Raw genomic sequence first — 17,629 nt, 5'->3', positions numbered from 1 at the left:
CTAAGGTCGACACAAGCATTAGGTTTGGAGGGTCGACACAAGCATTAGGTCAACAATGGCCAGGTTGACAGTCAAAAGGTCAACATGACCTTTTCTCTTTTTGTTTTTAGCCGACATGTGCCGACAGGCGGTATTTCATGCCCTACCATCCAGAATAGAATAGTGTGTCGAGCGCAGCGAGCCATGTGACGCGGTACACTTTGACGTTGCCCATGTCGACCTTTGGGATAAAGGAACGAGAAAAACTCATGTCAACCCTTTCACTGACACCCTCGCCACTGTCGACCTAATGCTTGTGTCGACCCAAATGACACATTCCAACCTCACATGACCGCTGCAAAAATAATATTGTGACAAGAGATGGGATTAGAGGGTTGTGCCTCTGCAGTGATAACGTGATTACAGCCACTTAGCACGTCTCAGTCAGGTCATGTGACCTCTATTAACAAAGAAAACCTTTAATTAATCTATTTAACCCCCTCTTGGCTAGTGCAGCCCCAGAGAGACATTATACTAATAGCACCAAACTGTACAAAGCCAATTATCCGCTGTTATCTCCATCCCAGCTACAATATACAGTATATATATATGGGGGGTCCCAGGACTGACCCCTGTTATCTGCTAGGAGCCCTAACTGGATTTCCCCTGTCTGGGTCTAGTCCTGCTCTGTAGTCCCAGCATTACCAGTAACCCCGGTATCACTGGGCTGCAGCCGGCTAGCTAGATGCTATTACATAGGCGAAGGGGTCGGAGATAACCGTGCATGCAACTGCAGTGTGCGCTCTGTGCTCTACATCCCAGACCACTGATTGGACCACATGGGTCTGGTACAGCTCACAGACAATGTGTAGGTCAACACTCAATGGGTTGACATGCACAAGGTCCACACTGGACAGAGGTTGACACAGAAAATGTCTACACATTAAATGACATGCTTTTTTCACATTAATACACACAAACACACAATATCTAACTATGATAGTTACACTATCTTTTTATTACATTTTGAAGGGGGGAGGGTGTTTATAAATAGACCCCTATCTATCTATCTATCTAACTTCTATCTATCTATCCATCTAACTTCTATCTATCCATCTATCTAACTTTTATCTACAGTATCTATCTAGCTTCTATATATCCATCTATCTAACTTCTATATATCCATCTATCTATCTTCCATCTATCTAAGTTCTATCTAACTTCTATCTATCCATCTATCTAACTGCTATCTACAGTATCTATCTAACTTCTATCTATCCATCTAACTTCTATCTACAGTATCTATCTAACTTCTATATATGCATCTATCTAACTTCTATCTATCCATCTCTCTAACTTCTATCTACAGTATGTATCTAACTTCTATCTATCTATATATCTATCTATCTTTCTATCTATCATCTATCTAACTTTTATCTATCTATCCATCCATTTAATATCTATCTATCAAACTTCTATCTGTCTATCATCTATCTAACTTCTATCTATCTATCTATCGATGATCTAACTTTTATCTATCTATCTATCCATCCATCTAATCTATCTAACTTCTATCTGTCTATCATCTATCTATCATCTATCTAACCTTTATCTATATATCTATTCATCCATCCATCCAATCTATTATCTGAAATGGAGACTGTGACAGCAACAAAACAATGTGTAGCTGCCACTTTAAGAAGCTCAGTCCTACTCAGTAAACTATTCACACATTGTCAACATCAAATAAATATTATTATTTATTAAAAAGAAAAACAATTTATATACGGTTTCAAATGTTCAAAGTGCACAATAAAGAGACAAACAGGACATACAACATAGAACACTTAAAAAATATGAATTGTTTTTCTTTTTAATAAATAATAATATTGAATTAATGTTGACAATGTGTGAAAAGTTTACTGAGTAGGACTGAGCTTCTTAAAGTGGCAACTACACATTGTTTTGTTGCTGTCACAGTCTCCATTTCTGCAACATAAAGGCACACACCCTGTATAAGAAGCAGCCATTCCCGCTCAGTCTAATATCCATGTTTATTTGTGTGAATAGGCTCTAGCACGACTAGCGCTCCTTAGTGTCCCTTGGGCCACTAACCTCCCGTCCTAGCAATCTATTATCTATCTAACTTCTATCTGTCTATCATCTATCTATCTATCTATCTATCTATCTAACTCCTATCCATCTATCTATCTATCCATCTACCCACCTATCTAATCTATCTATCCATTTATTCAATATAGTATCTATCTATCTATCTATCTATCTATCTATCCATCTTTATATCTAGCATCTATCTAACTTCTATCTATCATCTATCTAACTTCTATCCATCTATCTATCTATCTATCCATCAAATCTATATATTATCTATCTAACTTCTATCTGTCTATCATCAATCTAACTTCTATCTATCTATCTACCCACCTATATAATATATCTATCCATCCACCCAATATAGTATCTATCTATCTAACTTCTATCTATCTATCTATCTATCTATCTATCTATCTATCATCTATCTAACTTTTATCTATCTATCCATCCATCTAATCTATCTATCTATCTATCTATCTATCTATCTATCTATCATCTAACTTCTATCTGTCTATCATCTATCTAACTTTTATCTATCTATCCATCCAATCTATTATCTATCTATCTACCTAACTTCTATCTGTCTATCATCTATCTAACTTCTATCTATCTACCATTGATCATCCAGATGCTCAACTGCTGCTCTCATCTATCTATCTATCTATCTATCTATCTATCTATCTATCTATCTATCTATCTATCTATCTAATCTATCCCTCCCTCCCCAGTAATACATCTATTCTATAGCATATGTCCCTATACCTGTGTACCTGACTGTCTGCGGATAGCTGAATGTCCTAGATAATGACCATGTCCCCACATTAGCACTGATCTGTGAAGGGCAGCAGAGCTGGTATCCCAGGCACATGTCACAGGTCCCTGTGTGATTACTGCCACTAAATGGGTTTATTAGGTCTAATGTTTAGGAAATGGGGTGGAATGATTGCTGGGGTTTTGGGACTTCAGTTTGTAAAAAGTGACCTGCTGAATATTCATCTGCCTCTGTGGAGCTGGTATTGCTATGTATATAGATGGTTATGGGGGCTCCTTACACTGGATGATGTGTGTGCATTTGCAAATGGAAGCAGTCACCTGTCTGTGAGGGCTGAGGGGTCTGCACAGTGCGTGTGTGTGTGTATGTATGTATGTATGTGTGTATATATATATATATATATATATATATACATACACACACACACACACACACACTGTACACACATACACCTATATGGCTCCCATTCATTGCCCTTGGGGGGTCTCATTTGTTTTAAGTGGGCCAATCACCTAGAAGGCCAATGACAATAGGCAGGGGGAGGAGGGTCTCTGGGGCTAGGGTAAGGAGGCCCATGATCATGGGGAATTAGATTACTGCCGGCATACTCCAGGACAAGACCCCATACACATATCAAAGGTCCTCTGGGGACCTGTAGGATCCCAGCTACAGCCAAGAACCTTATGGACTGACCTCCAACAGGTCCTCCCCAGAGAGAGGTCATTGTTTGCCCCATCAGGAATATTGCAGCTGCTACAACAACAACAACAACCAGGGAACCAAGAAGATGATGAGAAGTCCAGTCCAACTTTCCATTTAAGGCCAACTCTTGACCCAGACCCGGGGCTTGAGGAACATCTCACCATGTACAACCATCAGAGCTTCCAGGCCTTTACCCACAGCCCAGGACTGATGCAGGATGCCAACTGCCAGTACAGCATGGGTGGCTATGCTGGCATCAGCCACCCCCACCATCCCCAGGCCTTCTATCCCTTCTCCACAGTCAAGTCATCAGACTACGGGGATCTGGGGGTGCAGGCCATGGGGGACTGCCCTCCCCAAGTCATGCACTGGAGTCACCTGCCCCAGCTGGACCCTGCCAGCCCGGGCGGCATCAATGGGGAGCAGCAGATGGCCAGCCCTGGGGGCAACAAGAGCCGAAACGTGAAAAGAGAGAGAGGCAATGAAGTGGAGGTGAAGGTGGAACCTCCGTCGGCCAAGTGTAACCCCCCCTTGTCCAGCAATCCCCCCGGGAGCGCAGCAGCCTTCTACCCCCAGATCTGGGAGAGCAATGGCGCCACCCTGTGGGCAGGTGCGGGTACGGCTGCACCTTCCAGCAAGCCCCAAGCCACCGTCAAACCCCAAACTGCGCCTCCCCCAGTGCAGCAGCAGCAGTATCCCTCCGACCGGAGCCCCAATGCGGCTGCCGAGAGCGGTATCTCCAGCATAGAGACCAGCAGCTCGGGCACCACTCCCAGGAGCATGTCCAGCGGGGCCAGCGAGGGCATCGGCAGCGACAGTGAGGAGGTGAGTGCGCCCCCTGGTGGTACCCTTCCCGGTATATTGCGCAGCATGCCTCCCTAATGTGATACTCTGGGAGGGATAGTCATATTTATACTGTGTAGTGTACTCTATACTGTGTTGAGGTATGTGTTATATTGGGTGTACTTTGTGCTGTACTAAGTATGTGGTATACTGAGTATGCTCTGTCTTGTACTAAGATTCCCGTTATACCGAGAGTGTGCTCTGTGCTGTACTAAGGTCCCTGTAGTAGTGTGCTCTGTACTGTACTAAGATCCCTGTTATACTGTGTGTGCTCTGTGCTGTGCTAAGGTCCCTGTTATACTTGGTGTGTGCTCTGTGCTGTACTAAGGTCCCTGTTATACTGAGTGTGCTCTGTGCTGTACTAAGGTCCCTGTTATACTAGGTGACAGTGTACTCTGTACTGTACTAAGGTTCCCGTTATACTGAGTGTACTCTGTGCAGTACTCAGGTCCCATTTTACTTAGTGTGCTCTGTGCTGTTCTCAGGTCCCCGTTATATACTGAGTGTACTTTGTGCTGTACTAAGGTCCCTGTTATACTCAGTGTGCTCTGTGCAGTACTCAGGTCCCCGTTATACTAGTGTGCTCTGTTCTGTACTCAGGTCCCTATTATACTGAGTGTGCTCCGTGCTGTACTAAGGTCCCTGTTATACAGAGTGTGCTCTGTGCTGTACAAAGGGTTTGTACTCTGAACTGTACTAAGGTTCCCCTTATACTGAGTGTGCTCTGTGCTGTACTAATGTCCCCGTTATACTTGGTGTGTACTCTGTACTGTACTAAGGTCCCCGTTATACTGGGTGTGCTCTGTGCTGTACTAAGGGCCCCGTTATACTGAGTGTACTCTGTGCTGTACTAAGTGCCCCGTTATACTGAGTGTACTCTGTGCTGTACTAAGGTCCCCGTTATACTGGGTCTGCTCTGTGCTCTACTAAGGTCCCCTTTATACTTGGTGTGTACTCTGTGCTGTACTAAGGTCCCCATTATTATAATGGGGACCTTAGTACAGCACTGAGTGTGTTCTGTGCTCTACTAAGGTCCCCGTTATACTAAGTGTGCTCTGTGCTGTACTAAGGTCCCTGTTATACTAAGTGTGCTCTGTGCTGTACTAAGGTCCCCTTTATACTTGGTGTGTACTCTGTGCTGTACTAAGGTCCCCGTTATACTGAGTGTGTTCTGTGCTGTACTAAGGTCACCGTTATACTGAGTGTGCTCTGTGCTATACTAAGGTCCCCGTTATACTGAGTGTACTCTGTGCTGTACTAAGGTCCCCGTTATACTGAGTGTGTTCTGTGCTGTACTAAGGTCACCGTTATACTGAGTGTGCTCTGTGCTATACTAAGGTCCCCGTTATACTGAGTGTACTCTGTGCTGTACTAAGGTCCCCGTTATACTGAGTGTGTTCTGTGCTGTACTAAGGTCACCGTTATACTGAGTGTGCTCTGTGCTATACTAAGGTCCCCGTTATACTGAGTGTGCTCTGTGCTGTACTAAGGTCCCCTTTATACTGAGTGTGCTCTGGGCAGTACCAAGGTCCCCGTTATACTGTAGTATGGATCCTGTTATACTGCGTGCACTCTGTCCTGTACTAAGGTCCCCATTATCCTGAGTGCGCCCTGTGCTGTACTGAGGTTCCTGTTATACTGAGAGGTCTACCTCCTGTACTAATCTCCGTCGACCCCTTGACCATGTCACTCTGAGGTGATTTCAGTGTGTACTGAGCTTCTGATCTTGTTATAGTGATGGGACGCCATCTTTTATTGCTCGCTGTACCCTAAAAGGTTCCTCAGTGCCCTTACACCCTCAGAAATTAACGGCAATTGTCGTCGATGTCCCATATGTAAAAGTGAACTAGATTCCTTCCGGAATAACCACCTGTATGCAGGTCACCAGTAAATGACTACTGGTGACCTGCATATGACTACTGGGTCTCTAGGCATGTGGCCTGGCCTATGAAAAGCCAGCTCCACTCATTTAACCAGGACCCATGCCATCCCTGAGAAAGCACTGCAGCACCCCAGGGTGCCGCTGGACTCTAAGGCCCTTATTCTAGTTCACTCTTTCTGACAACACCTTCTTAAGGTGCGTACACACAGGGGCGATTTTGTGTAATATCGCAGGAAATATGGTCGCTAAGCGACCATATTGCCCACGATGGGAGTGTGCACCGTAGATATATCGCCGGGTGCGTGCTCCCGTTTTTACCTCTGTAGTGATCGCTGGTCGCAGGAACATGCTCGTGCGACCAGCTGATTTCCACTGCCGGGCTCCACCCCCGGCAGTTTCTTTTTCATCAGCGACCATCTCTGGTAGCTGATGAAAAGGAGAAACTGAGCAATATATTGCTCAGCCATATATTGCTCAGCTGTGTATGGCTGAGCAATATATCTCCCCCGTGTGTACGGGGCTTTAGATGGACAAAACCATGTGCACTGCAGGTGAGGCAGGTGTTAGTTGTGCAGAGATAAGATTTGGGTGGGGTTTTACTTCAAAGTGAGATCTATATTGAAGTATAGAAATAAAGCAGTCAGTATTTACCCTGCACAGAAACAAAATGACTCACCCAAATCTAATTCTCTCTGCACATTTTAAATCTGCCTCCCTGCAGTGCACATGGTTTTGTCCATCTAAGCAGGATTTTTTCAGAAAGAGTGAACTAGAATAAGGCCCTAAAGCTTCTAAAAATGAAAATAGATGATGTTGCCTATAACAACCAGATTCTGTCTACCATTTTCTAGGATGCAATAGAGAAATATTAGACAATGGGCCAGATGTACTAAGCTTCATAAGTGAAAAAATGGAGAGTTATAAACAGCCAGCCAATCAGCTCTTGCCTGACATTTTTCAAACACAGTCTGCACATGGCAGGCAGGAGCTGATTGGCTGGCTGTTTATCACTCTCCATTTTATGACTTTTGAAGCTTAGCGCATCTGGCCCATAATCTGATTGGTTGCTATGGGCAACATCATTTTTTTTTATATTTTTAGTAAATTTACCCTTCGGGGTACAACTGTATTATATTGTTCTTAAGAAAGTACTCCATATTGTATTTTGCTTCTGGGGCTGATATATTGACTGGGCTTCCATCTTGTTCTGAGCCCATTATCTTGTTACATTGGGGTAAATTTACTAAGATGAGAGTTCTCCAATCAGATTCTTTGTCTAATGTATTTAGCACCTTCTAGAACAGTGATGGCTAACCTTGACACTCCAGCTCTTGAACTACACATCCCAGCATGCCCTGCTCCAGTTTTACTATTTGGCCATGCTTAAACTGATGCAGGGCATGCTGGGATGTGTAGTTCAACAACAGCTAGAGTGTCAAGGTTATACGGCCTACACACACGCCGATATTAAGGCATTTTCTAAGCGACTTTGCTTAGTTTGGCAAGTCGCTTAGAAAATTATCCTACGTCTGTGTCTGTGTTGGGGCTATAGCGACAGCAATGCGCGTCCCCGCGCGTCGCTGGCTGTGATTGATGAGCAGTGTCCATCAACATTGGTATCGCCAGGGTTCTCTCACCGGAGAACACTGGCGCTGTCCGCTCGCTCAGCACACAGAGCTGACAGGTCGCTGTGTGTGTGTGCTGTCAGCTCTGTGTGCTGAGGGACAGAGGAGCAGCATAACTAGGTCGTCCTACACACATCGGCATGTGTGTAGGGCCCATTAGCCATCACTGTTCTAGAAAGTGCTAAATACATAAGACGAAAATTTGATTGGTTGCCCGTAGAAACATCCCATTTCAATAGAATTCCCATTTACCCCATTGAGACTCCATATTATGGGGTGTGGATTGTATTGTCGAGTGCACTTAGGTCGACAGTCATTAGGTCGACACCGTTGGGTCGACAGGTGGGAAGATCGACAGGTGTCTAGGTTAACATGGGTGAGGGTCGACATGTGTCTAGGTCGACAGTGGCAAGGTCGACATGGGTTTAGGGCGACACAGCATTAGGTCGACATGGGTTAGGTCGACAGGTCAGAAGGTCGACATGTTTTTTTACCCGAATGTCGACATGGACACAGTTGGAAGTCAACCGCAGCCCCTCACATTGCTCGCTATGCTATGCGCTCGGCACACTATTTTATTCTCCCACCATGCCCTAGTGGATGGTAGGGCATGAAATACCGCCTGTCGGCTAAAAAAAAAACATGTCGACCTTCTGACATGTCGACCTAACCCATGTCAACCTTCCCACCTGTCGACCCAATGGTGTGCTGTCGACAATACGACCGTATCCCATATTATGTTGCGCGCTCTGCCTTGGAATGATGTCATCGTGTACTGAGGTTGTTTAACTGAGGCGACCATTTAGTCATGCACCCCTGACGCCATTTTGTTCAATTTAGAAGACCCCATCTTATATAATAAGTAACTCCCATCTTCTATAGGCCTCCATGTGATATAGATAAAATGCAATGCTTCTCCCCTTGTAAGTTTTGTGTCCGCACTTGAACCTTTTTATAATTAAAACTTTATTCGTCTCCTGACTGTGCGGATACAGGGGTAATTTATAGAGGCCGAATGTGCAGACAGCTTTGCAGGTGTTCAAAAAGTCATTAGTTCCTGGGAACTTTGTATTCTCAGCTGGTGACATAACCACAGGTCATGGCAGAGCTGCCAACGTAAGCGTTGGGCACCGAGGTCTGGGGATATCTGTGTTGTCAGCATTCTCTAAGGCTTCAGAGACTCATCCTGAGAGTTCATAAAGAGACCGCAAGCACCGTTACTTTCTGTGAGAAAGGCTGTGGTCAGTTGCAGAAACATATAAATGCACAGTGCCAGTCCAGAAAATGCCGCAGACGGTGCATTTGTGGTTGTGTATCATTTGGACTAGATTATCCCACCAAGTGGCAAAGCATTATGTAGACAGGAAGTGGCAGGTCCGTCACCAGGGGACAATCTGCATGATACATAGCCTGACTTTGCCCCTACTGTAATTAAACTTTCTGGTCCCGCGTTATCCCCTTTTTTCCTATAGGTCATATTCAATTGCCTTGAGCTTTAACACCTTGAAGTTTTAATTAAGACCATTTCCTCCCTTGGGGCCTTATTCTGATCGGTGCGGATTTTACCGCATGCGGACGTCCCGCCGATGTTGATCGTCTGCGCATGTGCAGAGGTCACTCTGCGCATGTGCAGGCGATTTCGCCACACGTATTCTTTATACGCCGCACAGGGGGCGTAGGGGGGCGTGAGGGGCTACTTAGCCTCATTACCCTATGCATACGCCCCGCGTTTCATGGGCGTTCCCATGCAAACGCGGGGCGTATGCATGGTAATGAAGCCGTGACGCGTGTGTAGGGGGCGGGCATCTGACATCGCCGGATGTCAGCTGCCCGCCCCCATACATGATTTCACACGGACAAGTGTCCGTGTGGTCTTGGGTGGCGGGACATGGTGGAGCGTGCGGCCCTGCATTCGATGTTCGGCGACCATCGAATGCAGGGGCTGCTCCCAACATGGAGGAGGCGTATCCCCGTCCACTTTCATGCGGACCGCCACATATCCGCATACGGACGGTGGCGATCCGTATGGAAGGCGGGGATTCGCCTGCACGGACATGACCGCATATTTCTGATCGGGCCGCACCGATCAGAATAAGGCCCTTGGTAAGCCCTCAGATTCCGGGAGCATGCAAATATCTGTGGTAAAAACTGCAGATTCCAATGGGTCTGGCCGTCCGTAAGGAATCTGCTGAAAATGTCCCTCCAAAAATGTCCGCCACCCTGGAGGAGACAGTTGCTAGTGGTCCTACTGGACAGATGGATAGATGCTAGAGGTCCTGTTGGGTAGCGTATATCACTACCCCTGCCAATGAGCATGTCAACCACTGATTCAAAGATCCTATATAATAAAAGTCTAACGCTACTCCTTACCTCTATGGGGGGATTCAAGTGTTTTGCACGCCGGTGCCCACTAGATATCACCCAACAGAGCAATTCAAGTGTTGCTCCAGTCAGTCATGGACCTATCCGACGCTGGTGTTACTGTTATGTTGTTCTGTCATGTTGACCGGCTGGTAACTAGTTGTAGTATAATTGCTGGAAAAGAATCACGAATGCTGAGTAAGCAGTGACAGAACATAAACCGCTGATAGGTTCCCCAGGTTACACTTGGAAGGTGTCTTGTGACATGCTGATTAGGATGGGCACAAGGCCCATCAGAGCAGGGGGAGGGTTTTAGATAGGGCAAGGAAGTCACATGCTAGATGTGAGTCACCCTGTCCTGAGAAGCCCCACCCACCCTTCCCTATTTTTCTCTCTTCTTCGGCGGCGGTAAAGAACGGTCATCCTTTTAAGATCTTGTGTGTGTGTGTAGATAGTGGGGTGCGCTCTCCCTTGGCATCGCCTGTCATTGGCCATGCTTCTGTCCGGGGGATGGCCAAGCCACCTGCCGAGGTGGATGACCTGGGAGAGTGATCACCAGCGATGGTGTGTATGTGGAGTCATCTATAACCCCACTTTCCTATAGTGACCGTTCTTTGGTGCCACCACCAATTATAGTTTTAGTTAATTGTGAAAAATAAATTTGACATTCATTTTTGAAACGCCAACACTTTGTGTCCGTGTCTAATTTATTAGTTAGAATTTAAGTGATAAACTAAGTTAAGGTTTGTTTGGTTGAGCTGTAAAGTGGTCCTGGGGATACCAGATGGCGAGTTTATGTTGTTTGTTTCTCCATCTCATTGTTGTTTCATTGCTGATGCAGGAAGTCCCAACGTCTGCTGAGATGGAGCAGTTTGCAAAAGATCTTAAGCACAAGAGGATCACGCTGGGCTACACACAAGCCGACGTCGGCTATGCCCTAGGCGTTCTGTTCGGTAAGGATATGTGCGCACGGGTTCTGGAAGACCTGATAATAGAGCGTGGGTTGGAGTCTTGTGGATCTGACATGTCTCTTCTCTCCTAAAGGCAAAACCTTCAGTCAGACAACCATCTGCCGCTTTGAGTCCTTACAGTTGAGCTTCAAAAACATGTGTAAACTGAAGCCCCTTCTGAGGAGCTGGTTGCACGAGGTGGAGAACAACGAGAACCTGCAAGAGGTGAGTACGAGTCGCAGACGGAGGGAGCTGCTGAGGTAAATTTACTAAGATGGGAGTTCTATTTCAGAAGGCAACCAATCAGAATCTACTTCTTATTTATTAATAATAGATAGAATCTGATTGGTTACCCATAGCAACATCCCATCTGAATAAAACTCCCATTTTAGTACATTTAACCCATTGTCTTTACCCATCTGCAGGGTTTCAGGATCACCTCAGATCAAAGTCACAGGATCCACTCCTGGTACTGGTGGGCTCTCACCAAGGAAGATCCTGAAACACTGCTCTGCTTATGAATTTGTTATAGGGTAGTTGGGCGTAGCAAAAACAACTATCTAATACATGGTTATTTAATGCAACAGATTATCAGCCGGGGGCATGTCCTGCCACAAGCCCAGAAGCGAAAGCACCGGACCAGCATCGAGAACAACGTTAAACGCCGCCTGGAGAATTATTTCATGCATTGCTCAAAGCCTGGTGCGCAGGAAATCTCCCAGATTGCCAGAGAGCTGAGCATGGATAAAGATGTAAGTGACTGCTGTTAGTCTGATTACCTGGCGCGCACACAGGTGTATTGTACCGCTGCACCACAGCTGGGATTATAGCAGTCTAGCTACTGCTCACGTCCAGTCGGCCATTTTGTTCCCATATGCATTCGCTGAATTGCTTCCTCCTCGCCAACTACACTGTGTAGCATAGGCAGTCCCGTGGACATGACTGAGAGGATACCATTTAAATTAGTACCACCGGGGGAAGGGGGGGGGTGTTCCCCTTGGGGGGCAGTGGCGTGATTAGAAATTTGCCTAGGGGGTACATGCTTGTAGCCAGGGATTTCTTATTCATTGCCAATGTTTTTTTGCTGGTTACCAGGGGTTTCATGCCTGTTGCCAGGGGTTTCATACCTGTTGCCAGAGGTTTGATGCCCGTTCTTGGGGTTACATGCCCGTTGCCAGGGAGTTTCATGCTCGTTCCTAGGGGTTTCATGCCCATTGCCAGGGGTTACATGCCCATTGCCAGGGAGTTACATGCCCATTGCCAAGGGGTTACATGCCCATTGCCAGGGTTTTATATGCTCATTGCCAGTGGCAATATATATAGTGGCAATGTTTATATATATATATATATATATATATATATATATTCCAGATATATATATCTATCGCTACCCAAAATCTTTAACTTCCGGGTAGCGATGTATGTTACCCAGTAGGCCCTCTAGCATCTATCCATCAGTTCAGTAGTACCTCTAGTATCTGTCTCTTCTAAGTTTTCGGCTATTTTTGGAGGGATATTTTTTCAGCAGATTCCATACGGATGGTCAGATCCATTGGAATCTGCAGAGACCATGCGCCCCCACAGCACTGGCTCCCCCAAGCCACCGCTTGGGCTGCAGTGCCATTGTTATGCCACAGCCTGTGGGCCAGTCAACCCTGCTAAGGGACTTGGCCAAACCCAGATGTATTTTTCTCGTTGCCATCACCCTTACTGCTCCACCATTTATAATTGGTTCTATCTATTTGCCCACAGGTGGTCCGAGTGTGGTTCTGCAACCGCCGACAGAAGGGAAAGCGCCAGGTTCACCCCTACCTCAGGGAGAACGGTGAAGCCTACGAAATCGTCCAGTCACTGTCACCTCCTTCCGCCGGGCCCTACTCCCTGTCACAAGTGATGCCCTCCCAAGGTTTTGCTCCACCCTCCCTGGGTTCCAACCCTGCACTTTACATGTCCGCCTTCCACAAAAGTGAGGTGTTCCCGCAGGCCATGCCTCACGGAATGCCAATGGGCAACCACAATGGATAAACCTATCACCCCTGTTTTTTGTTCTAGAATATAATCTTTTGTTTCTGTTTTCCTAAATATGGGTCTGGGTATGGAATGGGCGAAGAGATTTTATTGCTGGTGTGACTTGAGTTTTGGGTCATATTCTTATCTTGTCCTCGTGGTTTTCGTGATCCGAGAAGAAAAAAAAAACGAGAAAATTTGAGGGTTTAAACTGCATCAATTTCCTTTGTTATTAATTTTATTATATCATACACCTAATATTATTCCTGAATGACTAACTTTAGTGCATTATTTTCTACGCTACCAGGGTCCTAACATACGCCATGTATTATTCTTATAGATATACAGTAATCATTTGGTCCATGTTAGAGGTAGGTACATGCGTATATGCGTGTTTGCATTCCAGGCTGACCACATAGTTCAAGGGCTTGCGCCATAGGGCCAGATGTATCAAGCTTCAAAAAGTGATAAAATGGAGAGTGATAAACAAGCAGCCAATCATCTCCCACCTGTCATTTTTCAAACCCAGGGGGGGAGGTTATAACATCCGCACCCCAACTCTGCCCCCCTTCGCTGCCCATCGCATTCATAATTATCACATATGCACTAACATATGCGATAATTATGGCAAAGGACAGCTCTTGTGTTAACAGCTGTCCTTTGCGGTGAGTCAGCGGATCCCATGGGGACCCTTACCCGGCGCTGTTGCTGCTCCCTGCACCCGGAAGAGGATCATAGTGCATGGAGGAGGAGGTCACAGGTCCGGGCAGCACAACACTGTGCTGCCCGGACACAGGTTAAGGGGGGGGGGGGGGGGGGGGCAGTGGGGGGCGGCGGGGGATCGTGTTAGAAGCCCATAGGCTTCTATAGGGCATCGCCAGATTTCTCTGGCGATGCCCCCTGCCGGGGTAACCCGGCGGGGGATGCTTAGAGCATCCCAAAATGCGGTAAAAACCCTGATAATGGGGTTTTTACCGCATTTTTAGTTGAGAGAATCTCACCCCAGCCTGTAACATGGCAGGTAGGAACTGATTGGCTGGTTGTTTATCACTCTCAATTTTATCACTTTTAAAGCTTGATACATCTGTCCCTATACACTTTTAAGCCTTCCCCCAGACTCCCATTTCACACGAGTCTGGGGGCGGATTTAGAAGGAGTTTGAGTCCCAGGTTCCACACAGCATCTGATAAACACAATGCTGCCATTTCCCGTAGCAACTTGCCAGCACATATATTACACACAACATAACATGTATGTTTATATGTGCTAAGCGGTGTGCCCCCACCCCCCCTGCAGTAAGTGGTCGGCACAAGCATCACTGATTCCAGGAGCGCAGTGCCCACACACCTGGCTGTGCCTAATGCCGCCCCGTAATACAGGTATGGGATCTATTGTCTGGGCTATAACTTGGAGCACCATGCCTAACTGCCCCACTGCCTTTCTCCTCAGTGACTGCAGGAGGAGACATTTTGTGATCATGAAATGATCACATAGCAGCAGCGAATATTTAATTTTTCCCCCCTCTTTCCCGCTGTTCGTTAATATACATACTGGGGGGGTAAATGGCATAGTGTGAGAGGAGCTAGAGGGGCGGGATTTTGACAGAGAATGGCCGCAGGGTACCTGGTAAACGATTACCGCTTTAAAAAATGCGGCCATTCTCGGACAAATTACCGCACCTCCGGGTTCTCTGACCCTATGGCATTTACCCGTGGGTGTCCGGATACGTCATCTATCCCATACCTGTATTTTTTTACTTCTATTTTTATTTTGCATCCACTTGCTTTTCCAGAGAACCCTAATCATGTTCACAAAGTATATTGTTGCATTGGATAGCAGTAAAGGGAGATTGTATTTATTTCTATAATTGCAAAATTGCTTTTTGCACCTATACATAAGAAATATTTTAAATTTTTTGGACAATCGGTGCTCATAAAAAGATGAAGCGTTAACAACAGTGTCCAACCAAATTCTGAGACCCATTATTTCCGCACCCTATGCGCCCGCGCACATTGCGGTAGAATAAGAATTTTCCTCCGTGCATTTGGACAGCTGATATTGCCCTCAAAATACAATAATACAATATCTGAGGTGTTGCTATGGTTACAGTTCATTTTTTAGATGCAGCAATTTGTGTGCATAACCAATGATTCAATGCCTTAAGGGTCCCATACATCTGTGGGCTGAATCCTCCGATACACTACAGGTGTATGGGCCCCATTGCTTGTGAATTCTTGGTTCCTTCCACAAAATGGCCGCCTCCAGAAGATGTGACTACCAGATGTACATTTAATAGCTAATTACCCAATCGACCCTTTATTGCTTTCCAGTGTACACATACACAAAGGATTTTTAGGTTTATACTGTAACATCTAATATTACGGCCCCATTATCGTTAGGCTTGCACTGTTAGGTGAACAGAATAACTTGAGATTTCCTTTCACCGGCCAATTCCCATCTCTTCCCCAGCATATATTATATATATGTTTGTCTCACTTTACCCTATTTTTTCTTTTGTTATTGATAGATTGGACTTTAAGGAGAGATAAAATGTTTTATAAAGTACCAGCCAATAAGCTCTTAGCTGTCATTTTTCAAACAGCCTGTAACATGCCAGCTAGAAGCCGATTGGTCGGTGCTTTGTCCATTTTATCTCTCCAAGCTTTGATAAATTTCCCCCTAAATTATTTAACTTAAAGTCCGTAGTATTTCCTATGTCGTTGTTATATGTATCCTGCCTGCTCGCCAAGCTGCTATGTCTCCAAGAGATTCTAATTTATGTCCCTGAGTCACTTTATTTCCTGTTGCACTAAAGTGTTCATATCTGCTCCTCCATTATTCCGTGGCAAGGAAACGTGTAGCAGTGACACCGCTCGTCAGGCCACCTGGGAAAGGGAGGGGGTCCAGTGCTGCATTGTTGACACTTTTAAACAGTGTTGGATACGTTGGAACATTTATGGAAACGAGCGCTCAGATAACTTTTTAAAAAAATTGTGAGATGGGACCTGGGCCGGTCTGACCTTCAGGCCTGGGCCTGTCTCACTTTCAGGCCTGGGCCTGTCTGACCTTCAGGCCTGGGCCTGTCTGACTTTCAGTCCTGGGCCGGTCTGACCTTCAGGCCTGGGCCTGTCTGACCTTCATTCCTGGGCCTGTCTGACCATCAGGCCTGGGCCTGTCTGACCTTCAGGCCTGGGCCTGTATTTCCATGCCTGGGCCTGCCTGCCCTTCACTCCTGGGCCTGTCTGACCTGCAGGCCTGGGGCTGTCTGACTTTCAGGCCTGGGCCTGTCTGACTTTTAGGGATGGGCCTGTCTGACCTTCAGGCCGGGGCCTGTCTGCCCTTCAGGGCTGGGCCTGTCCGCCCTTCAGGCCTGGACCTGTCTGACCTTCAGGCCTGGGCCCATCTGCGCTGGTTTCCTAAATGTCCCTTCATGTGTTCTCCCAGTTCTTGCCTCTTCAGTGGCTATATACTAAACCCTTAGATGAGGTCACGTAAGCACGCTCATTCCTGCCTATATGCATATTGAATGTTAAAAGTGATGTATTTTAACCATTTTAAAACCACATAGTATTTAGAGAATTCTGTACTCCACCTCTGCTTTGGGTCACGTAGTGGGTCAACAATAATTAGGTCAACAGTGTCCGACGCAAGCAAAACTTCAACGCATGAAAAGGTGATCATGAGTTTTTCATGTTTATTTTTGGTTTCGGTTTGTAGATTTGAGCACGTTGACCACCAATTAGTTCACCGCGTAACGTAGCATGGCCGGCATCGCTCCCCATGCTTCAGGCCGACGTGTCTTTCTGCGCTGCGCTCGGAACACTTCACATCTATGTGGACCACAATTCGAAACTGTAACAAAAAAGGTCCCAAACATTTTTTTTAAACTGTGAAAAACTTACGTTGACCTTTTTATTTATTTACTTGTATCAACCGATTGTCCATGTCAGTCCATTACTGTTGAGCCTATTGACTGTCGACCTAATGTACGTCGACCCAAAGTCTGTATGGCCACTAAAAGGCATCACTACCTACAACCTGTTTTTTATTTGGTGTCCTGTGTACCCAATACCCTGCTGTGTCCATACAAGAATGTGTGCACCCCAGGATCAAGAGCTACTTGATATCACCATCCTGTCTGTTTAATGACCATGTATGACTTTACTGGTAGAGAGGCTCCACTGATGTTATTGTCGTATTTTGGGGTGTTTTCTATATCAGCAGGCCGAGCGCCCATCCTCCATTTGGTAAAACATTTCTGACAACACATCAAAACGTATATATTGAATATTGTTTGTTTCGGGGGGTGGGGGGTCGGGGAGGGAGGGAAAAGGGGGAGGGGGGCGAGGGGGGGGGCGGGCGACAGGGTTTTTGAAAAAGTTCACTTACCCTG

General features: G+C 46.0%; 1 protein-coding gene across 1 annotated transcript; it reads left to right on the top strand.

Moving 5' to 3' along the window:
• Positions 1-3,364: 3,364 nt before the first annotated feature.
• Positions 3,365-13,978, top strand: LOC146036542 (POU domain, class 5, transcription factor 1.2-like). Its single transcript, XM_083160519.1, has 5 exons — positions 3,365-4,393; positions 11,121-11,232; positions 11,324-11,454; positions 11,817-11,981; positions 12,982-13,978. Exons 1-5 carry the CDS (start codon positions 3,731-3,733, stop codon positions 13,252-13,254), a joined length of 1,344 nt encoding a protein of 447 aa, XP_083016645.1. The 5' UTR covers positions 3,365-3,730; the 3' UTR covers positions 13,255-13,978.
• Positions 13,979-17,629: the final 3,651 nt, after the last annotated feature.

Source organism: Crinia signifera, chromosome 9 (assembly GCF_055691185.1).
Source record: "Crinia signifera chromosome 9, ASM5569118v1, whole genome shotgun sequence".
Lineage (NCBI taxonomy): Eukaryota > Metazoa > Chordata > Amphibia > Anura > Myobatrachidae > Crinia > Crinia signifera.
The sequence above is the reverse complement of the archived record's forward strand: the minus strand, read 5'-3'. Positions and strand labels throughout refer to the sequence as shown.

Excerpts from the sequence above, each read along its gene's own strand:
- LOC146036542 (XM_083160519.1), top strand. The coding sequence starts at position 3,731 with ATGTACAACCATCAGAGCTTCCAGGCCTTTACCCACAGCCCAGGACTG. Across the intron at positions 11,233-11,323 it reads TGCCCTAGGCGTTCTGTTCG|GCAAAACCTTCAGTCAGACA; the intron begins GTAAGGATATGT and ends TCTCTCCTAAAG. Across the intron at positions 11,982-12,981 it reads AGCTGAGCATGGATAAAGAT|GTGGTCCGAGTGTGGTTCTG; the intron begins GTAAGTGACTGC and ends ATTTGCCCACAG.